This window comes from Pimephales promelas, chromosome 25 (genome assembly GCF_988280905.1).
Source record: "Pimephales promelas chromosome 25, fPimPro1.hap1.1, whole genome shotgun sequence".
NCBI lineage: Eukaryota > Metazoa > Chordata > Actinopteri > Cypriniformes > Leuciscidae > Pimephales > Pimephales promelas.
This window is the reverse complement of record NC_142793.1, coordinates 15,664,690-15,692,337: the sequence shown is the minus strand read 5'-3', so window position 1 is coordinate 15,692,337 and position 27,648 is coordinate 15,664,690. Positions and strand designations below refer to the sequence as shown.

At 38.3% G+C, this 27,648-nt stretch overlaps 2 protein-coding genes across 6 annotated transcripts; one reads left to right on the top strand and one right to left on the bottom strand.

Annotated features, from left to right (window-relative positions):
• Nucleotides 1-106: 106 nt before the first annotated feature.
• Nucleotides 107-3,324, bottom strand: cstpp1 (centriolar satellite-associated tubulin polyglutamylase complex regulator 1). 2 transcript variants are annotated; one of them, XM_039648082.2, is made up of 9 exons: nt 2,897-3,324; nt 2,622-2,724; nt 2,372-2,502; nt 2,185-2,269; nt 2,006-2,088; nt 1,390-1,585; nt 856-965; nt 675-738; nt 107-479 (listed from the first exon to the last, which is right to left on the bottom strand). In XM_039648082.2, the coding sequence occupies exons 1-9, from the start codon at nt 2,943-2,945 to the stop codon at nt 311-313; spliced, it is 990 nt and encodes a 329-aa protein (XP_039504016.1). In that variant the 5' UTR covers nt 2,946-3,324; the 3' UTR covers nt 107-310. The 2 variants fall into 2 exon arrangements, with proteins under 2 accessions (XP_039504016.1, XP_039504017.1); XM_039648083.2 differs by having other exon boundaries at nt 339-479; nt 648-738.
• A 567-nt stretch (nt 3,325-3,891) lies between these two features.
• On the top strand, nt 3,892-27,552 carry ckap5 (cytoskeleton associated protein 5). Of its 4 annotated transcripts, XM_089127752.1 has the most exons (46): nt 3,892-4,042; nt 5,287-5,373; nt 6,859-7,052; nt 7,806-8,012; nt 8,105-8,276; nt 8,416-8,548; nt 9,391-9,494; nt 9,576-9,689; nt 9,764-9,868; nt 9,973-10,062; nt 10,142-10,306; nt 10,406-10,534; nt 10,814-10,963; nt 11,083-11,181; nt 11,289-11,399; nt 11,506-11,598; nt 11,687-11,872; nt 12,233-12,327; nt 12,426-12,483; nt 12,679-12,804; nt 13,272-13,411; nt 13,535-13,709; nt 13,844-13,957; nt 14,092-14,220; nt 14,465-14,659; nt 15,001-15,133; nt 15,404-15,501; nt 15,776-15,850; nt 16,165-16,290; nt 16,396-16,545; nt 16,622-16,825; nt 19,194-19,329; nt 19,421-19,614; nt 20,287-20,453; nt 20,691-20,714; nt 21,545-21,718; nt 21,855-21,975; nt 22,112-22,291; nt 22,482-22,669; nt 22,794-22,869; nt 24,536-24,724; nt 24,797-24,934; nt 25,019-25,102; nt 25,275-25,434; nt 25,528-25,670; nt 26,605-27,552. In XM_089127752.1, exons 2-46 carry the CDS (start codon nt 5,317-5,319, stop codon nt 26,818-26,820), a joined length of 6,117 nt encoding a protein of 2,038 aa, XP_088983878.1. In that variant the 5' UTR covers nt 3,892-4,042; nt 5,287-5,316; the 3' UTR covers nt 26,821-27,552. The 4 variants fall into 4 exon arrangements, with proteins under 4 accessions (XP_088983878.1, XP_088983880.1, XP_088983879.1 ...); XM_089127754.1 differs by lacking the exon at nt 15,776-15,850; XM_089127753.1 differs by lacking the exon at nt 20,691-20,714.
• The last annotated feature ends 96 nt before the right edge of the window (nt 27,553-27,648 follow it).

The following is a 27,648-nucleotide window of genomic DNA, read 5'->3' as shown; positions in this document are numbered from 1 at the left end:
CAAGTGTGTGTGTATATATATTACAGATCAATTACTGTACTGCGTTTTCCTTTATACAACAGTTATATAACAAGAAGTTAGGTAATTGACATTTTTAGACACAATATGGATGGCTAATTTGTTTATTTCATGGTTTCAGCTATGAAAGTAAGTGGACTACAGTGTAGCCCATAGAAATGGAAGAGTGAGCGTAGACAGACAGAGTAGAGATGCTTCAGCACTGCTGGAACGCCACTCTAATCAAATCAGTGAACTAGCATAACTGCTGTCTAAAAAATCATAAAGAAGCTAGCAAGCAGGGATGTGCGTGTTAATTCTCAGAGGAGTCTGTCTCCTCCGTGGAACCGTCGCTTTCCATTTCGATCCTCTTGCGTTGGTGCAGGGACTTGCGTGGCGAGGCCTTCTTGGACGTCTCCTTCTGTCCCGCAGCGCTGCTGCTGCTGTTGTTGGACGTCGGGCTGATGGCAACTTGAGCTATGCTGGAAAATTCACAGAAACAGAGTCAAATGTATTACATCTCAAATCTAGCCACTAGCATATTAGCTTTCAATAAAATGCGTAAGCGTTAAATATAAAAAGATTGTTTGCACGCTCTCCGTCTTTTAATAAAAGACGTTTTAGTTAACCAGCAAGTGACTGTAATATACTCTTTGAAGCAAGGCCGTCTCTCTCACAGTCTCTCCAGCTCCTGGTCCATCTCTGGATCAATCAGCAGGTCCGATTTATTGGGAAGAGCACCTGATAATTATATGACAGAAGATAAAGCATTCAGTTCACATGTCTAACTATCATTAGAACAAAAATTACATGTATTCAGAAATACGAGTAATTCATTTTATATTAGCAAATACTCACTGATGTCTTGGTTTACTCCCTCATGTTTGGCCAAGGCCATCAGAAAGCTATAGAAAGACACTCGCTGACTGCTCTCTAATATCTCCTTAATGGCAACAATGGAGGGAAACCTGGGAAAAGATGAGATCAATATCATGTTCTAGAGTTGGTGGGTAACACATTACAAGTAACGCAAATTACGTAATCAGATTCATTTTTTTAAGTAACTTACTGAGAAACAAATTGCTGTAATTCTGCAGCATTAAATGGAGCTAGTGTTGTGATTGTTAACTAAAAATATGAAAGATAATTTTCTGACATTGAAATAAAATTGCAATAAAATATAATTAAATTAAAACTAATTTATATAAATAATTGTAAGTTGAAACAAAATTGAAACATGAAAATAAATTAAAAATAATAAAAGCCAAAAACATATTTGTTAAAACCACATAACAAATTACTTAAACATGTAATTTGTAAACTAAAAAATATAAAAATAAAAACTAATTCAAAATATTAATAAAGTATATAAATATTGAATGAATGTCTTACTTGTGTTTGAACCTCTCACAAAGACCCTCTATACATTCACAAAAGATGGAGGAGTCAACGCCTTCTTGAGCGTCCGGCTCCTCATTGGCTGCGCTGGACAGCTGTTCCACAGAGGTGGAGGTCGGGACTATGACGGTGTTTGGGTTCTTCCCTGACAACAGGTCTTGGTAAATCACAGACACACTCTCTACAAACTCTGTGAAAGTGGATGAAGATTAGATCATTCTGATGAAAGGCGGAGCCTCGAGTAACCATAGAAACGCTTACACATGGTGATGATGTCACTGGCCTTTTGTTACATCACTGTTAAAATCTCAAGGTCAAGTGCAGCTTTTGTGTTAGCAAGACCTTTAAATATCACCAGTTCTTTTGTGATTGGGCGGTTAAGAAATAACACCTGAATCTATTTCTTAACATCAAGATTTTACGTTTCATTTTATATGAATGTATAAGGAAAATTGTATGTTTTTGAATTGCTATAAGTGGTTACAATTAAACATTTTTAATTCACTTAATATGTTTACCATAAAGTAGGTTATGTGATGTTCATACAGACGTCATAAGCAAAGTGCAGCTTAATTTTATAGTCTAGTTCATTATATTACTAGTTAAATACCTTCATAATAGAACTGGATTTGGAATGAATAAATAAAATCAGAGAATGACAGACAGTCAGTGGCATCGTCTATCAGCACAATCCTGCGATAGAAAGAAAACATTAAAGTTATTCAGTTAAATATCAATGTGAAAGGAGGGAAACGTCAACGAATCATCAAACAGAAAATTTGAAATTACCTGGCTGTGTTTTGTACCATCTCAGTGGGAAAGTCAGGGCACAACAGCTGTAAAAGTGAACTGTATTCTGAAATTGCCAACAGATCTGCAAAAAGAAACAGCTGTATTTGCTCGATGTACCACACAACAATGCAAACAACTGAATAAGAGAAGTGGCATGACAAATGGCGTATTTGCCTATGCTTACCCCCATTCTTTCCAATCTGTCGGAAGCATTTCCAGAAGATATGTATAAAAGACTCTCTGTTGTGAGGTGTTGCTTTAATGTAACTGAATTCCCTGAAGAGCACATGATTCCCATTCTTCACACTAGCAAAACTGCAAAATTATTATTTTTAGGACATGTATCATGGTTGTATCTGTATTAGCTTTAGTATCATGGAGTGCCATGATAATGTGTCCTCAAATAATATATAAAATTATTTATAATAACTTACTATTCTGCAAAATATCGGACCACACCAAACTGGGTGTATTCCTCTTTATGTTCAAGTAGCTGTGTGACAGCATCATTGAGATAAAAGAGTACATTCGTTTCAGCTGGAAAGTAAAAAAGAAAAGGCAATGTCATAGTAGTGTGTCTGTAATAGTTTTTAATGCAACTGTCAATCATTCTGCAAGCAGGCATCTTGGAACCGACTGCAGCTTAACAGTCTGCGCACCAACAACAAAACAACTGACGTTACCAAGGGATAACCGTAACATAGCCTACCTAAATACTCGTCAACACTGAGGCTGAAACGATCCGTATTCATTTTCATGCTTTTTTATGGTTTGCTGGGATGTAGATGCGGTTCATGACTGTCCTTGAAGATCCATTAGCGGTCAGTGTGCCCACTCTGCACTGATGCTGACACTGACTACAGCGCATCAAATAGGCTAGTAAGGATTCATGCGTACAGTTTCTTAGGACTGAGTGCTAAAATGAAAGGTTAACCTTTATATTACTCCATTTAAATATACTTTATTATCTTATTTTAAAAATATAGGATCACTGGAATTCGATATTTGCGTGTTTTACAGGAATATTTATTTCGCATTTGAGACAATCTTTACACAAATTCATCTAGGGATATAAAACAACCAATAGACGACGCGGTCGAGCAGCACGTGACACAACACGGAAGTGAACGCTGGGTGGAGTCTCGTCCTCGTTTTTAAAAAATGCTCGGCTGTGTTTCGTCAGTTTTTGTTGACGCAGCCGCGGCTATGGAAACCCGCGCATGCGCAGCACAGCTGTTTACTGCGCCCATATGTCTTTCCATTTAAATACTAATCCACGAATCTGTATTTTTGCGCTGCCACAGGTCGCACATATCAATTCCAAAAGCACTGAAATCCATTTACGAATTAAGGATCCTGATAGACATTATTTCTATTTAGATCTGTCCCAAGCTAGGAACATATATACAAATGCACGCTAAAGCAGTATTTTGTTCATTAAATGTCTAACGTTAGATTTTATTTATAATAGACATATAATGTTATATATTGCAAAACTGTTAATAATTACACACATATGTATTGAATAGCTTTTTATTTTGTTTGTCAATGTCCCGAAGTTTTGTTCCAAAACCAAAAGTATATTCTTTACTGAAAACAAGATACGATAATTGATTCTGTTATTGCATGCTCACTTCACTTTAACGTTAAAACACCAAATATGCAATAAAACCTGTATAAACTACAAAATGCACTCTACAGTCTATAACAAATGGATTGGACGTTTGAATGAAAACTAGGCGTCTCTCCTCCCTCTGTCTCCCCGCCCTCGGAGGCGTTTCAAAGCCCAGAGAGTAATGACCAAATATCGGTCCCAGCTGATGAAGATCGCCCTGTCTTCCCTCTCTAAAAGCAGGTAAATAAAACTGATATGGAATTGTGATCGAAGATTATTACACTAAAGCCGTTTGATGCGTTTTTGGCTTCATATACGTTGCTGCGTTTTATTTGAGGGCCTTGGTTTTAGTGACGGACTGAATAATATCAATCCGCTTTTATATATCTGTGACAAACAATAGTGTGAGTCGGGTTTTTCATTTTACTGTCACATGTCAGGTTAGATGAGATGAGGATAAATGTTGACATTTTAGTCGTTGTGGAAAGCTATGGAAATGGCGATATTTGTTTGAATCTCGTAATGGTTTAAGCTGTTGCAGGACTAACAGACAGCCAGTCAGGGCCGCGTATGTGCTAACAGCTAACCGGTATATTCAAATTTAGACATATTTACACCCTGAAACTAAACAAACTATACACGGGAATTGTTTTATTAAACCGTGAGGATTAAAATAGCAGTGTCCTGATTGAAATAAGACCATATTTTAACGTCTTAATCTGCAAAATGATACGGGCCGAGCGACAGTGGTTGCGGGTCACTAACGGCTCTGCTGCACCCCCGTTAGTGTTCTCACATGTGATGCGCTGCAAACCACTTTAACGTTTTTAAATGCCCCACACTGCTTTATTTATAATTTTCTTGACTAATAAATCATTTAGACGGTTGCCATTGCTCTAAACACTCATTGTTTGCTTTAATGTTTGTTTTGGGCGGGCTGAATTGGCGGCGCTGTCTGCATGCACACGTTTCTTTGCCTAACGTTATAACGTTATGCTTTTAAATTGTGTTTTCCTCACTTAAAGCCAGGGCTTTGTATTTAAGTATTTACATTTAGGTTTAGATCGATATATGTAATATGAAACCAGGCTCTTCTGGGATGCATTAGTGGATGTTGCTCTGCTTTAGCTGCAGATCTGGATGATGTGTGCATTTGCTGTGAAGTAAATCAAGTATTTCTTCTGTCTGGCTGGAGATTGTTGCTGAAATTCATGTGGATATTGAAAAGTGCACTGAACTTTATTTACTGTGACAAGCTAGTCTAGTTTCCTATGTCATTTTTAATTGTACTTGTTCTTAATTGCTTTTGTTATGGTTGAGGTGTTAGTTGCATGCTTCAGATGAGCTCAAACATGTCCATTTAACTTAAACTGTACCTTTACTTATTTAGTACATGTTTTTTGTGTGTACAAGTTGGTTTGATTGAATTTTTGTATTGCTTTGTATGGTGTGTGAGCAACCAAAGTTTCCCTTCTTTTGTTCAGTTGAATAGATCAGACCGACAGAAAACAGCCATGGGGGATGACAGTGAATGGATGAAGTTACCCATCGACCAGAAATGTGAACACAAGGTGAGCGATCCAGGCAACTTCTATATTTTGGCCCATCAAAAATCCCCTGACAGTGTTGGAAGACCAGCTTCAAACTGTCAGCAGTTTGCTCAGCCTAATTGTATAGAGATGAATGCATGCAAAGCAGTGAAATAAATGTGAACATTCTTTATGGAAAACTTACACCTTGATGAAATGAATCTCATTTACATTTAGGTGTGCAACTACTTAGCTAAATGGTTTAACCTAGCTATATTGTTTTGTTTTTTTCTTTTGCTCATATCAATAAGTTATACTGCATACCACTGCAAAGATGCGTTTAAATTTTGAGCACTGTAAACCCATTATTAAAAAATTAAAACTTCAACAAAAAAAATTGCACTAAAGATATGCTTGTCTGATATGTACATACAGCTACACAAACTATGCAAAGTTTTGAGTTTTGTAATGTTGATAATGTGAAAAGACTTATGCTCACCGAGGCTGCATTTTTTTTTTTTTTTTTTTAAAGTACAGTAAAACAGTAATATTTTTGAAATATTCAAATTTAATATAACCAAAAGCTGAATTTTCAGTATCGATACTCCAGTATAGACTGTCCCGTGATTCTTCGGAAATCATTCTAACAAGCTTATTTGCTGTTTAAGAAGTATCTTATCAAACTAAGATAAACTATATAATCATTTAGGGCTTTTTTTAATTTTACTATGGACAACTATTGGATAACTTTTCTGAGGTGAATCGTTAACGTTAATGCTATCTTAGGTGACATGTTTACATATGACGTTTTTTAAACTGATTGGACGATTACACAAGCCTATATTTCAGCCAGTTGCAAGGCATCTTTCAACATGCCTTTTGATGTTCATTCATTTTTTTTTCTTGCTGATACTTGTAGTTAAGGGGCGGGATGATCAGGGGTGAGAGTAGTGTGCAGCACTTTTATTTGAAACACTACCCCTGTTTTCACAGACCAGGCTTAAGCTTAGTCCTAGACTAAAATGTTTTAACTGAAAGCAACTTGCACTGGAATATCCTAAAATATGTCGGTGCCACTTTTTTGTTTTGCCTTGAGATGCACACCACCACTAATGTTTTTTAAGGCATGTTTATAAAAGCTACTTAAATGTCCTAATTGAACTAAGGTCTAATCCTGCCTTAACCTAAAATCTGTCTGTAAGACCGTCCCCTTGTTTTTGACAGATTAGTAAATTGATACATTGATTGGTCACACATTTTGCTTGAGTTTTATGATGCAAATTCAGTTTAGTAGTTGGTACTTTGTTTTATCAACCTGAGTTTTATGCATGTACTGCACATAGTGACTTAAATGATAAAGCATGTTTAGTTCTTGTCTATTATAAATAATGGCTGTTAAACATACGTCGGCCTCTAAGGAAAGTGGGCCAGTTAGTTACCTCAAGTAACAAGCTCATTTATTCGTTTTTTTGTTGTTGTTGTTGTTGTTGTTGTTGTTGTCATTATTGATCTTCTGTTTTCCCTTAGATTTGGAAAGCAAGGTTAAATGGATACGAGGAAGCATTGAAGCTCTTCCAGAAGATAGAAGATGAGAAGAGCCCGGAATGGGGCAAATACCTTGGACTTATCAAGAGATTCGTAACAGATTCCAATGCCGTAGCCCAACTCAAAGGACTGGAGGCAGCACTTGTTTTTATCGAGAATGCACACGTGGCTGGAAAGTAAGTATATTTACTTTTATGGTGCTTTTTGGACAAAAAACATGTCGCAACCGAAATATTTGAACATGGTGCTAGTCGCTAAGTTTTAAACCAGTTTCATGAACCGCTAGGAGGACTAAAGGCAATGTTTGCTTTTCTCTCGATCCCTGGGGAGCTCTTTATTTTCCTCTGAAATGTTTTATATGGGATAACATTTTGTAAGAACTTTGTTCACAACTGAGTTTTTGTAACAAAGCACAATTGTGATATCTATTTTTGGGTCAAGGGGGAGTCATCAGGCAAAGTAGGAACGCAGCACTAGCTATAGTCTTTAACCCATTTAGAAAACCATGGAAATATCATCTTTTTATTTCTCAGTTGAGACATTATTATCGTCACAAGGATGACGGAAGTTCTTTCTTTTTAAACAAGCATCTAAAAAGGCCTAAATTTGTGCTGCTCCCTCCATCGCTTTTCATTAGGCCTATTGAGTTGGTGTTTTTATGTCTGTCTAAAACCAGATAGAGTCGTTTCGTCATTGTTAAAGGTGTGAAAGTAACTTTCCTCCCATGATGTTTGTTTTGGTGATTTTCAGTTTGCTTCAGGGATAACACGACAGTCTGTTGTGTTTTACTTTAGCTATTAGTGCCACAAGAATGGTCTTCAAGTTGGTGCGCTAATAAGGAACATACTTACTTAAATGTTGATTTGTTGGGCTTAGGAGGATCCATTATGTCTTAATGGGATCTAATTGAAATGATTCTTGTCTTGCAGGACAACGGGGGAAGTGGTTTCTGGAGTAGTCTGCAAAGTCTTCAATCAGCCCAAAGCACGAGCCAAGGAACTGGGGAGTGATATCTGCCTCATGTACATAGAGATTGAGAAAGCAGAAGTGGTCCAGGATGAGCTGATCAAAGGACTGGATAACAAGAACCCCAAGATTGTTGTTACTTGCCTTGAGACACTAAGGAAGGCACTTTGGTGAGTAGGCAATTTTGAAAGCTGTTAACCATCACTGTACTGGCCGGCACTTATTCAGCATAAAAAAAACTTGTTTATTTGTCCTTTTTCAGTGAATTTGGATCGAAGATCATAACCCTCAAACCTGTAGTGAAAGTGTTGCCAAAACAGTTTGAGTCTCGAGAAAAGGCAGTTCGAGACGAGGCCAAATTGCTAGCGGTGGAGATCTATAGGTGGATCCGCGATGCTCTGCGAGCTCCTCTACAGAATATTAATTCCGTACAGGTGATGTTGCTAAATTTTCACTTAAAAGTATGCGTCTTGTACTTGAACGTTCATAGTTCTCTTGAAATTGGTGTAGATATTGTTTTTCTGGCTTGTTAATGCAAGTTGTAATGTTACTTGTTTGACCCTTTTCTTACAGTTGAAAGATTTGGAGGAAGAATGGGTGAAACTCCCAACTACAGCTCCTAAGCAGACCAGGTTCTTGCGCTCTCAACAGGACCTGAAGGCCAAGTTTGAGCAGCAGCGAGCTGCAGGAGGAGATGAGGCGGACGGTGAGAATATAGCACAGTAGACAATAGACAGTTGTCAACAGTAGACACAGTAGACGCATGTGTTTTGCGCTAAGGGAGGAGAAATACGCCTTTTTCTTGACCCAAGAAATCGAAATGTTTTCACATCTCGTGCAGCCTAAGGACAAGTGGTACAGTTGTAGAAAGAAACTTCCAATGCGAGAGAATGAGTCTCATTGACATTTTGAAATAACCTGGGGTTTTTAATGCTTTATTTAACATCACAACTCGCACAAACAGAGTGAAATACATGTTTTTTTTTATTACAGTATTATAAACGTGGTTTACTTGCACTGATAACCATCAAAAATAAAAAATCATTATTTGAACATCATTAATGATAATGACAATCATTAATTGAAATAACCCAATTTACCCATTTACATGGAAATTAATATCCCAGCAATGCATGTTAACATGCTCAATATTGATAGTGTTATAATCCTTCAGATTTGTTTTTCAAATCCAGTCTTTATAATTGACCGTCTGCACTACTACTTTGGATGTAATGAAATCAGATCTGTTTGTTCAGACCTTGTAGTCTGTATCTGACTAGTATGTCAGTTGCCATAGCGAATGAATTAGTTGCTAGCACAAAGCCAAGTGACTTTCTTTAGCAACAGGGTAGCTGTCAATGTAGAATAGAGAGGACAAAGTACTTACTGTACTCTAGTTATAATATAGTATTATGATACAAATACAGGATGTATTTTATATTAAAATAATATTCAATTCATTTTAATATTAATGCAACTTATTTTAATTCGTTTTAGTTTTGACATAAATATGCCTTCATTAATATTAGTTTTAATTTCTGACCATAGGGGACAATGATGAGGAGACTGAAGTTGCTCAGGTGGATCCTTATGAGCTCTTGGAAGCCGTCGAGATCCTTTCAAAACTTCCTAAAGATTTCTACGAAAAAATCGTAAGTCAGAACAACAATGTAAATGTATTAATCATCATTGAGTTTCACATCAATTTAATTAGTCATTTCATCTTGTCACAGGAAGCAAAAAAATGGCAAGAGAGGAAAGAGGCGTTAGAGGCAGTGGAAACTTTGACTAAGAACCCAAAACTCGAAAATGGAGACTATGGGGACTTAGTCCGAGCATTAAAAAAGGTACAAGTTCTTGTGGAATTCTGGGTAATGGGATAATCTCTGTGAGCAAGGTCCTAACCATTTCCCTTTTTTAGGTCATTGGAAAAGATGCCAATGTGATGCTAGTGGCCATGGCAGCCAAGTGCTTGGCTGCACTAGCAACAGGACTGAGGAAGAAGTTTGGGACATATGCGGGTCTTGTAAGTGCTCTTCATGACAAACCCTGTCACGATTCGTTTTGTCGAGGCGTTTAGCGTAAACGGACTACAGTTTCATTGGAGTTTTTTTCTCTAATCTTTTCAAGGTGGTGCCAACTATCTTGGAGAAGTTCAAGGAAAAGAAACCTCAGGTGGTCCAGGCCTTGCAGGAGGCCATTGATGCAGTCTTCCTTACTGTGAGTATTCAAAACGCATGGTGGCAATTGGCTAATTTGAAGTTTGATTAATTATTAACTCGGTATAACTGTATTGCAGACAACCTTGCAGAACATCAGTGAGGATGTTCTGTCAGTGATGGACAACAAGAACCCGTCCATCAAGCAACAGGCTTCATTATTCCTCGCCAGAAGCTTCTGTCGCTGCACCCCAAGCACTTTGCCAAAAAGCGTTCTGAAGCCCTTCTGCGCAGCGTTCCTCAAGGTACAGATTCCTCTCCTCTCAGTGTGTTAACTCTTTCTGAAGGCTGGTAACTGCATTGTTGGTCTTGTTTAGTAAGTTGTTTCTCTTTTTTTGGTGCAGCAAGTGAATGATTCTGCTCCGGAGGTCAGAGATGCTGCTTTTGAGGCATTAGGGACAGCCATGAAGGTGGTGGGAGAGAAAGCTGTCAACCCGTTCTTAACTGATGTGGACAAACTCAAGTTGGACAAGGTTAAAACATGTTTTAGCTTTTGCATTTAGGTTGAATTCTCAGTGAAACGCCAATATTAGTTTCTGGAGGATGCCAACAGCTGATAATTAATAAGAATTCTATTCTAGTTTCGTTATATTTTTTTATTTTGCATCAACTTACTGAAATTGTATAAAACAAGCCAATCGAATAACTTTCTTCCCCCATTTTTGCATGGAATAAGCACTATACATTTGAACTGTGGGAGGAGCTAGTGCAGAAGTTCATGGCTCTTCCTTTCATGTTTTCTGCATAAATAGATAAAAGAATGTGCTGAAAAGGTAGAGCTTGTTGGCAAGAAAGGAAGTGGTGGTGGAGCAGAGAAGAAAGAGAAACCGGCTGCAAAAGCTCCTCCTGTTGAAGCACCTGCCAAACCATCCGGGCCTTCTAAGAAAGCTCCTCCAGCTAAGGTATGAGTTTATATTTTATTATCTTTTTTTCTTCTTTTTTAAATGAGAGAAGATTTTAAAAATATATATATATATTTTTTATTTTATTTTTTTTGTCATGTTCTTCACGACACGAACAGGCTGCAGGACCTCCCAAGAAGGGCAAACCTGCCTCTGCCCCAAGTGCAAAGTCCAAGAAAGTTCCAGATGCTAAGGAATTTGTCGAGACGGAGTTATCTGTATGTTTTGCATCGACACATTAAATATTTTCATTGATATGATGACTTGACCAAAAAATAGTTGTTTTGCAGAATAGTCAAGTAATTGAATTTTGTGTGTTCGTCAGCTGGAAGTCTGTGAGGAGAAGGCGGCTGCTGTGCTCCCAGCCTCCTGTATGCAGCTGCTGGACAGCGGCAACTGGAAGGAGAGACTTGCTAGCATGGAGGAGTTTCAGAGGGTGACTTGTGGATTTTGTGTCCACTTTTTTTTGCCATTTTTGGCTATTGTAATGATTTCAACTTGAGGAACATGCTCTAAACTTAGCTTGATTGCATTCTGCTCAGGCTGTGGAGCAGATGGACAAATCTGAAATGCCATGCCAGGCTTTAGTCAGGATGCTGGCTAAGAAACCTGGATGGAAAGAGACCAACTTTCAGGTAGTCCTCTTTAACATGTAATGCTCTTTAGTTCTCAGGGTTTGGCATTCGATCAGGTGCTAGCTTTCAGTATGTTTTACTTCACTAGGTGATGCAAATGAAGCTCCACATTGTGGGTCTAATTGCACAAAAGGGATTGTTCTCCAAGACATCTGCACTGGTGGTTCTGGATGGCCTGGTTGATAAGGTTGGTGACGTGAAGTGTGGAAGTAACGCTAAAGAGGCTCTCACTGCGATTGGGGAGGCCTGTTCTCTGCCGTGGATTGCTGAACAGGTTGGTGTTTGTGATGTAGAATATCTAATAATTGTTTATTTGGTTATTAAATTATGGCATTTATATAAAATAATTACCTTTATTGTTATATAATAAAAATAAAATGAAACCAATTTAATTTATACTTGTTATCAGACAGAACTACAGTATATGTAGTTGTTGTTTATTTTATGAAAGTTTAGTTATATTATCAATTATAGATGTCATTAAATATATTTTAATTTATTATTAATCATAGTCAGGTATTTATTTATAATAATAATAATACAAATTATTTAAAATTGTCATTATTAATACTGTGACATTTTATATTATTATTATTTTTTTAATAATAATTGCTTTTTGTTTCTCAACTTCCAGGTTGTCTCTCTGGCTTTCGCTCAGAAGAATCCTAAAAACCAGGCAGAGACGTTGAACTGGTTGGCCAATGCCATGAAGGAGTTTGGATTTGCAGGGTATGTGCTATATATCTGGGGGTTTATTTAGTTTTGTTTCTTCATGCAGTTAATCTTTTCCTCATTTCTAAATCTGAATCTTATTCCTTGTAATCCAGAATAAATGTCAAGGCGTTCATCAACAATGTCAAAACTGCTCTGGGTGCCACAAATCCTGTGAGTCATGGTTTCAGTATACATAATCATAATTCTGCTGGGCCTTTCAAGTGGAAGGACATGTTTATACACTTGCTAATAGTGATTAATAAACAAAGAATTCCTGGAATATTACAATATTATAATGTCCTTTGTTCATAATGATCTTCAAATCCATTAGTCCGATGTAATGAGCTGTGTTCATGTTAAATTCAGGCTGTGAGGACATCAGCAATCACTCTTTTAGGAGTCATGTACCTGTACATGGGCGCTCCCCTGCGCATGTTTTTTGAAGATGAAAAACCGGCCCTCCTTCAACAAATAAATGCTGAGTTTGAGAAGGTAAATATGGCCTTTTGAAATGCAGTAATTGAAAGTGAGTTGACTTGACCATCAGGGGGGTGTGTATTTTTACTGCTTCATTTTTTTGTAATGCTCATGTTTGCCCCATACAGTAACACTGAGTTTATCGAAGCAGATAGTGTGAAAATAAGATTGTGAAACAATTTATGTATTTACTAATTTTCCAAAAGTATTGATTCATTGAACATTGCAAATCAAAGAGTAAAGTATAAAAATAAATGTAAATAGAACTATAATAGATTTTACTTTACTTTTTGTTTAATTTTTTTTAGCTATTTCTGCATCTCTCATTTATTTTAACACCACATATAATAAATGAAATGGGACTGATTTTGCATTCATGCTGACTTTTATAGAGTACTGTTGTTAATGTTTAAAATCCTTCATATTTATTTTAGTGTTTCTTGTTAAATCTGACTTCACCTTTATCATACTATCCTTCATAGATGCAGGGTCAGTCTCCTCCCGCCCCATTCCGTGGTGTCAAAAAAGCAGGAGCTGAGGAGGAGGGAGACGCAGCTGAAGAAGAGGAAGTGGACGGTGGACCCGGGGACATCATGGACCTGCTGCCCAGAACTGACATCAGGTCAGTGAGTGTGGCAGTGCTTCAAAAACCTTTTCTTTTCATATAATGGATCCATCAGGCATCTTTTGATTGTTAGTAGGAATAAAAAGGATCCGGTCAAGAGATGAATTTTCTCATTCGCAGTGATAAAATCACATATGACATGGTGTCAAAGATCAGTGACAAGAACTGGAAGGTCAGAAAGGAGGGACTTGATGAGGTGGCTGCCATCATTTCGGAGGCCAAATTCATCCAGCCAAACATCGGCGAGCTACCGATGGCACTGAAGGGCCGTCTCAATGACTCCAACAAACTACTGGTAACGTAAAGTTTGTTTTAAACTAATATCAGAACTTAACTATTTGACTCTTGTTTAGCGTTTCTCACATGTGGCATTTCAGTTGTAGTATTCCAGTATAGGCTTGGCTGTAATGTCATAAAATTTGTCCGTAGGTCCAGCAGACTCTCAATATTCTGCAACAGATAGCCACTGCCATAGGTCCATCACTCAAGCAGCACGTGAGGAACCTGGGAATTCCAGTCATTACCGTTCTTGGTGACAGCAAGGTATGAAACGCTGTATGCACTAGTTGTTACACATGTGGTGTGGACTCACACAAGCTTGTGCTACTTGTCTGGCTCAGATAACTATTTAATGCTCTAGTTTGAGGTTTCTGATTTGCTTGAAATTTGACTTTCAGGCTAATGTCCGTGCTGCTGCCATGACGACGCTGAACGCTTGGGTGGAGCAGACTGGAATGAAGGATTGGCTTGAAGGAGAGGACCTATCAGAGGAGCTCAAGAAGGAAAACCCCTTCCTCAGACAGGAGGTACAACACTCACGTTTAACCCTGTAAAGCCTGACATATGAAATCATATAGTTCTGTAGTTTTTACTGTACAATAGGCTTTATAGGGCTAATTTCAGATCTGGAAGTATTTGTTGATTCTAACAATTTTAGAGGCTTTAAAGCTAAGAGTCATGGTCCAAAAACCACAACTTTTTTAAAAGGTTATTTATATCTGTTTTATTTGATCATTCATCGCAAGCTAAAATTCTGCTTAAAATCTATAGTTGCTGGGCTGGCTGGCTGAGAAGCTGCCCACCCTGCGTACGGTACCCTCAGACCTCATGCTGTGTGTGCCTAACCTCTACGCCTGTCTGGAGGACCGTAGCGGCGACGTGCGCAAGAAAGCTCAGGATGCCCTTCCCACCTTCATGATGCACCTGGGCTACGAGAAGATGGTCAAGGCTACCGGCAAACTGAAGGCAAGTGGGCGATGCCCTAACCTTGGGGCTGGGCGCAGCCTTTATACCAGTCTTTAGTGTCATGCGATCCTTCAGAAATCATTCTAATAATGTGACCTGTTCTGGCAAAAAAAAAAATAATTTTGAATACATCTCTGTTCAGAGAATCTTGAATTTTACGTAACCTTTTGTAACGTTATTTTTACTGTCACTTTTGATCAATTTAATGTGTCCTTTTATTTAAAAATTCTATTCAACAAGATCTTAGTGACTCTAAACTTATGAATGGTTAAGTAAATGGTTAAGAAGACCAGGATCAAGCAGTTGTGTAACGTCACTCTTGCCCTCTCGTCTTTCTACAGCCGGCTTCAAAGGACCAGGTGGTTGGCATGCTTGAGAAGGCCAGGGCCTTGATGCCAGCCAAGCCTGTAGCTCCTGGCAAAGCTGCACCTTCCAAACCCGCCTCCAGTGCTCCTGCTGCCAAACAAGCTTCAGGTTCACTCATTTTCCCTTTGACCACAGCTAACATGACCACCTCTGCCTGGCTGGCTTGAGCTATTTTAAACAAAGGTAGGCAACTGGCCCTTAAGATCCACTTTCGTGGAGAAAGGACGTTGGATCTCAAGGGCCAGATTTTGCCAGTCCTGCTTTTGAATCAAATTTGTGATTAGTAAAAATCAGGTATTCTGAACATGTAAGTTAGAAACTTAGATTTGAGACCTATTAAAGATGCAGGACTCAGCTTGAATGTCTTTTATTTTACAGCTCCAGCCAGGAACCAAAGTCCCATTGAAGACTTCAGTGAACCAGAACCCAAACCAGACACTAAGAAATCTAAACCAGCGGGTCCTGCAGCTAAAAAGGTGTGGCACATTTCAGTCTTTCTGTTTTGTCTGCTTTTGTAGGGAGTTGCTGCTCATGAACAATTTAAAAACTTGTTCAATCTGTGACCTGAAACACCAGGTCCATATTACACAAAGGACTGTTCATGGGAAGACAATGATAGTTTTATTTATTTTACACAGTTAAAAAAAGAAAAATGGGCATAAACCTAAATTCAAAGTGTTAAGATGAATTGGGTTTTGTATTTTAGTATTTTAAATGTGTTGCTCTCTAAAGTGTCATTTTGTGCACTAGAGAGAGAGCATGGAGCTCAAGGTGAAAGGAGAGAAAGATAATGCTAAACAAAACAGGACAACTAGCAGTGAGAAGGTATTAGTATCTCCTGTAGAGCACCAGTGGAGCTGGTGTGAGGTGGAACGTTTTGGTGGGGAAGCACTGCATGTAATGTAAACTGATTCACAACCTTCCCAACCCCCTCTATGCACACCTTGGCAATATAATCACCATTGGCCAACTTGGTGGTTTTTTTTTTTCCCCCTCTCAAATTGTATGTGTAGTGTATTTAACCATGCAGAAAATACTGCCGGTTAACGGCATTATGAACACCCCTACTTGAAAGCTTGTCCAAATGAAGTACCAGAACTTAAAACTTCAGTGTAATAACAGTTTTCCTGTTACTTTAGGGTGTTGTGGGTAAGAAACTTCCAGTTAAAGCTGGGGCTAAGGATGAAGAGGACAGATCCGGTCCCATCTTTATCCTCGTTCCCAATGCTAAAGAGCAGAGGATCAAGGAAGAGAAGGGGTTAAAGGTGAGCAGCTTTTGAACTGTCCTCGTGAACAACATTTGTCCGCAATATTGAGATGCACCGTTAGGCTCGTCTGTGTTTAGTTACCAAATCCCAACTCTTCTCTAGATTTTGAAGTGGAACTTCATTACTCCTCGTGACGAGTATGTGGAGCAGCTGAAGACTCAAATGTCGACATGTCTGCCCAAGTGGCTCCAAGATGAACTCTTCCACTTTGACTTTCAACGCCACGTAAAAGCTATTGGAGTCATGATCGAGGTTAGTCACGTTGTAGCAATTGGCGAGTCTGCAATCATATCAAATTGTGCTAGACTTATAACTTTATGTTTTTCAGCACATGGAGCCAGAGTGTGACGCTGTGATTAGCTGTCTGGACCTGGTGTTGAAGTGGTTCACTTTGCGGTTCTTTGACACCAACACCAGTGTGCTGATGAAAGTCCTGGAGTTCCTCAAGCTGCTCTTCACCATGCTGAGCAGGAAGAACTACCAGCTCAGTGACTACGAGGCCTCGTCCTTCATCCCCTACCTGATCCTCAAGGTGGGTCTATCCATTATCTTTAGTGTAAATTGCAGGTTAACCACCTCAACCTTCAATTTGTGTAAATTAAAGTGCTCAATATGTATATATTTAAACATACCGGCCTTAAAATGCGTTAAAATATAATTTATTGGGGTTTCTTCAAAGATTGCATAATTTTTACAGTAAAGGCCATTGCACACCGAGCACGAAATATTCGTATGCGTATTTTCGTGTTCGTCAGCTTAAAAATTCGTCACGCATAGAAACCTTGCACACCGAGTCCGTTGCGTATTTCTTAAACCTTTGCGGGAAAAAACGCAAAAATACCAAATGGATTCGTCAAGCAGTGAGGATGATTTTTGCCCTCTCTCTTATTGAAAAGGGAAGAAAGAGAAAATATTGCGTCCATCCAATCCTGAAATTGCGCTGAGAGGAAGTCGAGTTCCTTATCAAGGAGTTGCGAATTTATCCTGAGCGATTCAAAATTTACCTCAGAATGGGACAGTTCGATGCTTTGCTAGCGATTCTGGAGCCACATATTAAAAACAAGACCACCAATTAACGTGAACCAATCGATTCTGAACGGAGACTGGCAGTGTGTCTGGTATGGACACACACACACACACACACACACACACGTGCGCGGCCCGGTGGAAGCGCTGGGCAGACAGAATAGCTAGGCTGTTATTGTGTATATTGTGCCCAAATAATACATTAGTTATCGAATAGGCTGCTCAATCACACCTTATTCGATCCTAAATTTCAATCTGATTGAAAGGGGAGGTTTATTAATTTCATAATTCAATATAGAGAAGAGAACATAAACACTTGATCGAATTGAAAACCGAAACTGAAAGCACGGCGCATATGTGCAATGATTTGAGGACGAGCTCCCCCCGGCCCTGAATTGTCAAAAGACCTCTCAAAATGCTGGCTCTGGATGCGAAAAACGCAGAAAATCGAACCCGATCCGATTAATTTTATGACGGACGAAAGTTTCGGAGGCGGTGTGCAAGCGTGACTGACATAACGTGAGGTCGAATTTTTTTTTTAACGTGCGAAAATTTCGGATGCGAATTTCGGACTCGGTGTGCAATGGCCTTAACTTGGTTATGAGGTCATGAGAGGGAGTAGCAACCCGTACTCTGCTAGATTCCTACTTTTTGTGGCTTTACTATGGAGAACGGCTTGGAGTCCCTTTTATGATGTTACGCTCAGCCTAGTGAAAGAGAGGGGGAGTGTAATATATAATTATATTCAGCGTTTTGGTATTAAAAACCATACAAAACAATGGTGGGCGGTTCTTATCTTTTAGTAAGCACATTGCATTTTCTTTGTGAAAAAATGTAACCTGAAATTTACACTTTAAACAACGAAGACATCTAATTAGTTTAAACCGAGCAGCAACCCTCCAGTCTCTCTCATGAATAACACAGAATCCAATGCGGAAGTGACTTAAACCGCAATTCATCGACTGAGACAGGCTTCAAAAGGGAGGCAATTCCATATATCCTCCATTTTAAAATGCGTTGAGTATTGAGAGAACAACCAGCGCTGGTTTTTAGTTGTTTTCCTCTGTCAGACATCCATGAGTGCATGTTCACAATTTCGTTGCTTTTTGGATTTTTTTTTTTTCCTGATTTAAAAACGTCTATAGATAAAGAGGCAACACTCATACTGAAGTACTGTTGCTCTTGTGGAACAGATACGAATATGCATATTTAACTTTTCAGTGTGAAAAAGTACAATCAAATGAAATCCTGTGGGTGTCAATGCTTTCTCTGTCCATGCAATAAATGCACAACCTTAAATGAGCTCGGATTTCAAACGCATTTACTTTGGGTCAAACCGTAGATAGTACGTTTTTGAGAGGCGGCCAAAATCTGAATTTAAAATGGACAAAATAAAGCTCTAATCTCTCCGAACTTGACGTGCGACGCTGTTGTGGCTGACATGTATGCCCATGAATCACACACGCACATGCTTGGATCAATATTTGAAGTTATTATATTAAACATTTTAACCAGTAGAATAATACAGCATCACGACACAGTCTCACTTTTAGCCATGTCTTTCAACCATAGTATTTTGAAGGGCAGAAACATTACTTTTATTGACTCTATTGAACTCTGGCTTTATATTAAGCCAGGTGACTTGAAACTTTCAGCAACCAGGCACCTCAGCTCCAGCCACGTCCCGCCTCTTTACCATTTTCTGTTATCCGGCGGTGGCGCGCTGCGAAGATGGCAACTTTAGGCTATACGCTTCAGAAACTTCTCAGAAACCTATGGGTCATGTCAAGGACCCTACGTCCATATTTGTTTTACAGTAAATGGTTGAAACGCAGCCTAACATTGTCCTTGACGGTGTCTTGTCCTCTACACAGGTTGGAGAATCAAAAGATGTGGTGCGCAAAGATGTCCGTGCTATTCTGGCGATGCTGTGTAAAGTCTACGCAGCCAGTAAAGTCTTCCCCTTCCTTATGGACGGAACCAAATCAAAGAACTCCAAGCAGAGATCTGGTAAATGCCCATGGATTTGATGTCTCAACCATAAAAACAGCCATTTTACAGTAGTGTCTTCATGACATTTTCGGTTTTATTTGTTCTTCAGAATGTCTTGAGGAGCTCGGTTGCCTGATTGAGAACTTCGGTATGAATGTGTGCCAGCCGACTCCGGCCAAGGCTCTTAAAGAAATCGGCGTTCACATCGGAGACCGTGACACTACGGTCCGCAATGCTGCTCTCAATACGGTCGTGGCTGTCTACAACACCTGTGGAGAGCAGGTCTTCAAACTCATCGGCAATGTAAGACGCCAGACAGTAATGAACAGTGGTCGACTGATATTTCCATTCTTATATATTAGTGTATTTATGGGTAGCCAGTGTGTGTGATTGCACTATTCAATTTAAAGAAACGCTTATAACAATTTCTGAAATATATATATTTTTAAAATGAACTAAATTACAAATAAATCATTTAAAAATGTGAATTAAAATAAATATCATTAACAGTGAGCAATACATTTATTTTTTATTGTCTAACATAAAGACTGTTCGTTGTTAGTCAGCTCAGGTCCAATAAATAAGATGTTTTAGTAAATGTTGAAATTAATATTAATAAATGCTTTAGAATTTATTTTCATTGTAAGTTCGTTAACGAATGGATACTTATTGTGAAGTGTTACCTTACATATTAATAGGATTGCAGAATCATGAAGCTGCTATTTAGAGTATTTTTTACAAGAATGAATTGTTAGCACAGAGAAAGCTAGTACCTGATGGTCAGAGCTCTATTTGTCTGTCAAAATAAAGGTCCCATTTCCAGTACATCAGGGAAATGGATAAACCTATTGGCTGATAATAAAAGAAAAGCCAAATATCGGCTGATATATCGCCTTCGTTACCTGTAATAAAAGTGCAAGGTTCATGTTGGATGTGATTTTGTGCTAAGTTCAACTTTGTTTTATCATTGTCAAGCTCTCCGAGAAAGAAATGAGCATGCTTGAGGAGCGAATCAAACGTTCGGCCAAGAAGACGCCCGCGCCCTCAACCAAACAGGAGCGACCCCAGAGAGAGCAACCCACCAATCCCAATGCAACCTTCCTCCGCAAGCCTGCTCAAGAGGAAGTGCCTAACAAGCTCAAGTATGTACCGTTAGGCCAAGTCAGGCACTCTTGAATGATCATTTGAAATGCAAGGGTATTACACATGGGTCAAGAATTCCCATTTTGGCAAACTTGCCTATACAATACTTTCTACTGTCTAATTCTGTCTCGGTCTCATTCTTTCCTCTTGTGTCATTGCATGTTGTTTCTTAATCCTGAGCCTTTCTCCTCTTCTCTTACTATTCCTTTCTTTTCTTCGCTGCCCTCCATGGACAGAATAATGTATCGCACTTACAGGATGTAAGTACTGCCGTACATCCTGGAGCTCTAGAGATCACAAAAAAACTGGACTGAAATAAAAGAGATTATTAGATTTATACGGTTAATTTGATATAGCTTCGTTATATATATATACTTTTTACTCCTGTGTATTTGTGATTTTAAAGTTGTTTAATGTAAGATCAGTTCAAATAGTTTTAAAGCAAAGCACATTTTCACAGTGATTCACAAAATGAAATGAAAAATTACGTTTATGCACTTTATAATTGTGAATACTATATTTATGCACCAATATACTTGTGAAATGACATATTTAGTTTGGTAAAAGAAAGGAAAATCTTATGCTTGCAAAGCTGTTTTTAATTTAATGTGAAACATTTAAAATTGTAATATTCTATTTTAAAATGTTTATTCCTGTGACACAAAGCTGAATTTTCAGCAACCATTAATATTCTAAGATCCTGGTTTGGTAATTTGGTAACATGAAATATTTCTTGAAAACCAATGTTAAAGTTGTGCTGCTTTTTTTTTTTTTTTTTTTTTTTGGTTTGGAAACCTTGTTTTTTTCATGATTCTTTTGATAGAAAGTTCAAATCAACAGCATTTATGCAATGTATACATGCAAATACTTATGAAATATGTTTAAAACAAACTTGAGTGAGGGCATAAATATAAATCACTGAACAAGTTTTAAATCATTTAATTGAATGTGAACAAACAAAAAATCATTGTAAGTGTGTATATATACGCTTTAATGCTTTTTTTTTTTTTTTTGCTGGTACTGAATTAGAATTTTGGGGGGATAATTTAAAAAATGCATCTGAAGTGACGTTTTCCTCCATTTCCAACAGTCAAGCTCGGGCACAGAACGCTCACTTGGAGCAGTCGTCTCCTGCCATCCCTAAAGAGTTTCAGCTGGATCTGGACGTGTTCGAGAACAACCACACATGTGCCAGTGATATCCCTGACCTGGTGCAGCACAAACTGGATGAAGTTCTGGAGCCAGTCATGATTCCTGAGCGCAAGTAAGTGTTCGACTCAACACAAGACCTCAATTGTGCTAGTTAAACGTATATTACATGCAAATATTTTGCCTTCAGAAATGCTGTGATGAATCACTCTTGTAAAATGCTTTAAATCCTATTTTGATGTTTTTTTTAGGATTCGTCCGGTCTCTCCACATTTCGACGACATTCACAATAGTACTGCCTCCACCATCAACTTTGTCATCTCACAGGTGGCCAGTGGGGACATTAACACTAGTATCCAGGCCTTGGCACAGGTGGGTGTCCTGCTTCAATGATTTGGATATCCCACCTTCATGTTACACCATGTTATAGCCAGGGACAATGTTTCTAGAATGAAGGGATTTGGGCCAAATTAATGTGTGCAAGACATTTCTCTGTGACATCCTGCAGATTGATGAGGTCTTGAGACAGGCGGACAAAGCGGAAGCCATGTCTGGACACATCGACCAGTTCCTCATCGCCACCTTCATGCAGCTGCGGCTCATCTACAACACGCACATGGCCGACGATCGGCTGGACAAGAAGGACATCTTCAAACTCTACAGCTGCATCATCGGAAACATGCTCTCTGTGAGTGCTGCGTAACTTTTTTTTTTACTTTGGGAAGAGAAATTCTAAACACCTCTACTATTGTATTGCCAGAAACAATCAGCTTTTGTTTGCAGAAAATCATTTACGCATTAAAATGCAGTGAGTGTCTGCGAAGCGAACAAAAGTCGTCGTTCATTGGTGTGCTGAGTCACTGTGTCTCCGTTTCCAGCTGTTCTCGATGGAGAGTCTAGCACGGGAAGCCTCCATGGGCGTCCTGAAGGACCTGATGCACGGGCTGATCACGCTGATGTTGGACTCTCGAGTGGAGGACATCGAGGACGGACAGCAGCTCATTCGCTCCGTCAATCTGCTTATGGTTCGGGTGCTGGAGAAATCCGACCAGACCAACATTTTAAGGTTAGCACTGCAGCTCTGCACAGGTTCCTGGAGGTGGCCTGGATCCTTGCAGTGTTTTTACAGCTTAGTACACAAAACACCGTAATCGATGCTTGTAGATTAAAGGTCATGGTTTGCTTTCCAGTGCGTTGTTGGTGCTGCTGCAGGACAGTCTTATCAGCACCGCCGGCTCCCCCATGTTCTCCGAACTTGTCATGAAGGTACAACTATCACTTTTTTTGTGCATATGTATATTGATCTTTTATATTGGGTCATTTTATAGGCAGAACTCTTGAGTACCCCCCTTAAATACTTCACTTTCCACGCTTCAGTCAAATCACGAAGGCTAAAATTGTTTAATTAGCCTTTACTTTTTATAGAATTTTATTACACACCCAGAAGTCATGTCAATTAGGTGGGAAATATTTAGGTGGGACCTTTAATTTGACATCAGGGTAATTTTGTTTTTAATTTGAGTCATTAAAAGAAATTAAATATGCTTAATTCTACTCACACACCCAGAAAGGTGATTTTAGAGGTAGAGAAAATAACATTTAAACATGGATGCATGACGTGCACTGATGAATCTTGCGCAATAATGCATCAGTGTTTATCTTAATTACACTTTTTTGATTTTGTAAAAACCATTACCATCATTTTTAAACTCTTAGTTGCATCTAGGATACTTTATGAATGCTCCCAGTTGACTTCTGTGACGTGTAAAAACAAGAATTGGCATCAGCCTTACAGTTGAAAATAGTTATTGCCTTTGTATTAGCTGTTTTTTGTCTAGAAACAAAAGGCTTTCACATCTATATTCATCCACAAAATATGAGTCTCCAAGTCCGTGTTCTTGTAAACAAACGTTATTATAAAAGTTTTTGACAATGAACATATATGGATACAGGTCTTTGAATTTTATTTTTATGCAAGAAGTTTTCTGGAAAAAGATTCCATATTATTCCTTCCGGTCCGCTAATGTGTTATTTCTCCAACACTTCGTGGCCTATGCATACTAGCTTGCTTACGTTTTACGTTAAGTGTTTCCCGCGTGAGGTATTTTGTGTTGCATGTTGCCATGACGTTCATGCGCACAAAACTACAACGATGGTACCTCAACGTTTCACTAACGGACTGTGAAACATTGCAAAAATAGGCTGAAAGAAATGTGTCCGAGATGTGTTTAGGTTTCAAGATGTTTGGAATGTTTTATAATATATTTGATCTGAACTATTTGTGATATATTGAACACAAATTATACAGTCATTGACTAAACCTGTTTTCAGTGCTTATGCCGAGCCCAAATATGTGTTAAGATAATGTAAACCCGTGAGGCAAGACAAACTTAAAGCATATTCATATATATATATATATATATATATATATATATATATATATATATATATATATATATTAACTTCTGGTTACAAGAAGCTCTTTTCAAAAAAATCCATGCTAAAGTTAATGTCAGATCATTTAAGAATACAGGACATTGGACGTACTAAATATTCTTCAGTTTTATGCAAAACAGAAAAAGGACACACAGGATATCAGATCTGTCATATGGCCCCCCAAAAAAGAAGCTTTTTTTTTTTGCATATTTGTGTTTAACACATGAAAACTGTTGCAATGTATCTTTCAAGGTAACATGATGTACCCTTGCTCTCACTTGAAAAGTGTCCCCACATTAAGTTCTTGAATTTGAAGGTATTGGACCTGGAAAGTCCAAGTTAACCAAGGTGTGGGTTTTTTTTCAATGCAACAATTATTTTAGTTTTAAGTACTAAATTTACTAAAACTTGAAATAAAATGTATTAAAGCCATTAAAAAAAGTACTTGAAATTGTTTTGCTTTCTTATGTTCTTCAAACATGACCTTTCTATGCAGTGTCTATGGAGAATGATCCGTTTCCTGCCTCAGACCATCAACAGTATTAATCTGGACCGCATCCTGCTGGACGTGCACAACTTCATGAAGGTTTTCCCCAAAGAGAAGCTCAAACAGCTCAAGAGTGACGTTCCCCACCGGACGCTGAAGACACTGCTGCACACGCTCTGCAGGCTCACCGGATCCAAGGTACGCTTGAGACCCTAATAGATCCTGGAAGTGCTCCCTTTGCTGAAAGTGATCCGTCAATGTCTCTCTCAGATATTAGATCACATGTCCATGATTGAGAACCGCAATGAGTCCGAACTGGAGGCGCATCTGAGGCGGGTGGTCAAGCATTCTGTAAACCTGTCGGGACTCAAGTCTGACAAGAGCACAGAGAAGGGCGCCCTCAGATCGGTATGTTCTGATATCTGAGTCTCAACTGAAACATTCATCTTAAGAAAATTTCAGTGGCTGATCTGGTTTCTTCAATTTCAATAGGATGACAAAGTGATCAAGGCCAAAGTGAGTGACATCCTGTCTGAGATCTTTAAAAAGATTGGCTCCAAGGAGAACACTAAAGAGGTAACACTTGCAGCTTGGGATAGTGCATATCCAAAAATGAATCTATATAATCTCGAATCGTGAGCTTGTGAAGCGAAATCGTGAAATGTCAATGCCCAGCCCTAGGAAAGAACCAGAATCATTTGCCGTTGTCTACTTGATGCGTTATTCAAACGAGGATGTTGTTTGTCAGGGCCTGACGGAGCTGTATGAATATAAGCAGAAGTACTCAGACGCAGACCTCGAGCCCTTCTTGAGGAACACGTCCCAGTTCTTCCAGAGCTACGTGGAGCGAGGACTTCGCATGATTGAGTCCGAGCGTGAAGGAAAGGGCCGAATCCAGACTTCTACAGGTGAATCACACCAACCTTTAATGAAACCTCTTCAAGTGTTCTTGATGTGATGGGCTCCGTCTCACGGAGGTGTGTGTGTGTGTGTTGTCTCAGTCATCCCTCAGCACAGCACAGACTCGTATCTGCCGAGCTCCAGCACTGTGCCCATCAGCAGTAACGGAGAAGATCTGAACGCCGCCGCTTACTACGAGAGACTGAAGATCTTACGGCAGCGCCGCGGCCTTGAGAACTCAACGGTTTGTCTCTTATTAACTTGAGTCAATAACTGTAGTCAATAGTGTCTCGACTTATTTCATCGTCATACCGCTACAATCTTTAGGTAATGAAACTGTATTGGATTCACAAACCAGCTCATTTGCATATGTCAAAGTAAAAAAAAAAAAAAAAAATGTACTTGTGGCACCCAGCTTTAGACTATATTTTGAAAGCATTCTGTAATGACTAATTTATCAGTAAAACAGTATTTTTCTTTTATTACTTGACAATAAGACTTAACAGTTATGATTTATTCAAATGTTTTTAATAACAAATAATTATCAATTACAGCGAATCTAAAAATATTGACAATTTTTGCATTAATTTAACAATTTTAGGATTTGTATAATAAGTCATTTTAATAGCTAACGATGTAAATCAAATATTTTATTGTTTAACTATTTGAAATTATTTTAAATTCTAAAATTTAGTTAAGAATTTGTTTAATTTATTTAGCTATTGAATTAAGTATCATACTACATTAAATAAAAAAATATTTTTGTTCTTATTGATATTTGCTTTATTGGTGAGAAATATTAGTCCGTTGCACGCTTATTTATTATTAATTACTCAGTCCCAAAATTTGTTAATGCATTAAATCTAGACTAATTTAATTAATAAAAAAATATAAAAACGTTATTGATGATAAACTTTAATCTATTAAAATTACAGAATCAAATTTTAATTTAATAACAACCCCTTAAAAAATGTTGAAGTCCAAAAAGTATTGTTAACATATTTAATATGTTAATTAATTAATTAGTTAGTTCCTATGTTAATTTATCAGTGAGTATACAAATTTTGATTTTTGGTAATTGTTCTTGATAAAGTGTTAACCAATTAAGTTTTAATAATAATAATACAATTATTTGCAACTCGTTTCTATATGTTGTAAATAAAACTGTTCACCTGCAGCCGGAGGAAGACCGACCTCCTCTCAGCTCCCTGAGACCATCGGTGGCCTCCTCCACAGACATGCTCCACAGCAAACTGTCCCAGCTGAAGGAGTCCCGTGAGCACTTCCAGCAGGAGCAGTCCCACTCCAACAGCCCCACCCGCTCGTCCTCCCCCGCCTCCAACCTGGACGACCTCAAAAAGCGGCTGGAGAGGATAAAGAGCAACCGGCAGTAGATCAGCGGCTTGTCTTCATTTTACGCTAACGCACTAGATAGTCAGCCGACTCCCCCTAAACTCCATCCCCGCGTCTTTCAGGGTAAGCGCGTGCATAGATTACGGTTATGCGAAATAGGATTCAAAAATAAATAACCCGGTCTGTCTACATTGTATAATAAGTAAACATTTTCTGTATGTTAGTATTGTGCAGAGTTGTTTTTGTACATATGTTGGCTAACCTTACCAGGCTTTTATGTGTCATTTAGGGTTTTCAGTGTACAGCTTTCTTGTGCAGAATGCTGTAATGTGTAACTGAAGCTTGTTTTGCTTTTTTAAAATAGACAGTTTAGAGAAATCTAAATTAATGTCACTTTCACTTGGTCTCAACTCTATCTGTTCAACACTGTTTGCCATTTTTGCTGTTTTCTTTCTGCTCTCTCTCTCTTCCAAGCGTCTCTGAAGCTCTCAACTTTTGAAGGATTGATTCCTTTCTCTTAAGGAGCATGGCATGAAGTACTGGATCTTTCTTTTTATGTAAATAAAGTTTGCATTACTAAAGGATGTTAATTCAGTTTTTCTTTTAATAATATTCCCAACATTTTGCACTCAGTAGAATGTTGGTTATTTATGCATTGTTTTTTTTTTTTTTATTATCCAACTGGGATTAGTGTTGAAGTGTTGCTATTAAGTTTAAGTGTATAATCTATAGTGAAAATGGCAATAAAGATTTTTATATAATTTAACAAACTATTTAATGATGTTCTTCTGAATTTTTTCTTCAAAGGACTATGTAGGGCTTTGCAATGCACAATAGTATTACAATATAGATTTATGTAAAGCAGTCTA

Bases quoted from the DNA above. Each gene is read 5' to 3' on its own strand.
- cstpp1 (XM_039648082.2), bottom strand. From the start codon at position 2,945: ATGAAAATGAATACGGATCGTTTCAGCCTCAGTGTTGACGAGTATTTA. The intron at 739-855 runs GTGAGTATTTGC...TATAATTATCAG, and splicing joins GGGAGTAAACCAAGACATCA to GTGCTCTTCCCAATAAATCG. The intron at 480-674 runs GTGAGAGAGACG...TGAATTTTCCAG, and splicing joins GACCAGGAGCTGGAGAGACT to CATAGCTCAAGTTGCCATCA.
- ckap5 (XM_089127752.1), top strand. From the start codon at position 5,317: ATGGGGGATGACAGTGAATGGATGAAGTTACCCATCGACCAGAAATGT. The intron at 16,826-19,193 runs GTGGGTCTATCC...TCCTCTACACAG, and splicing joins TCCCCTACCTGATCCTCAAG to GTTGGAGAATCAAAAGATGT. The intron at 21,719-21,854 runs GTAAGTGTTCGA...TGTTTTTTTTAG, and splicing joins GTCATGATTCCTGAGCGCAA to GATTCGTCCGGTCTCTCCAC.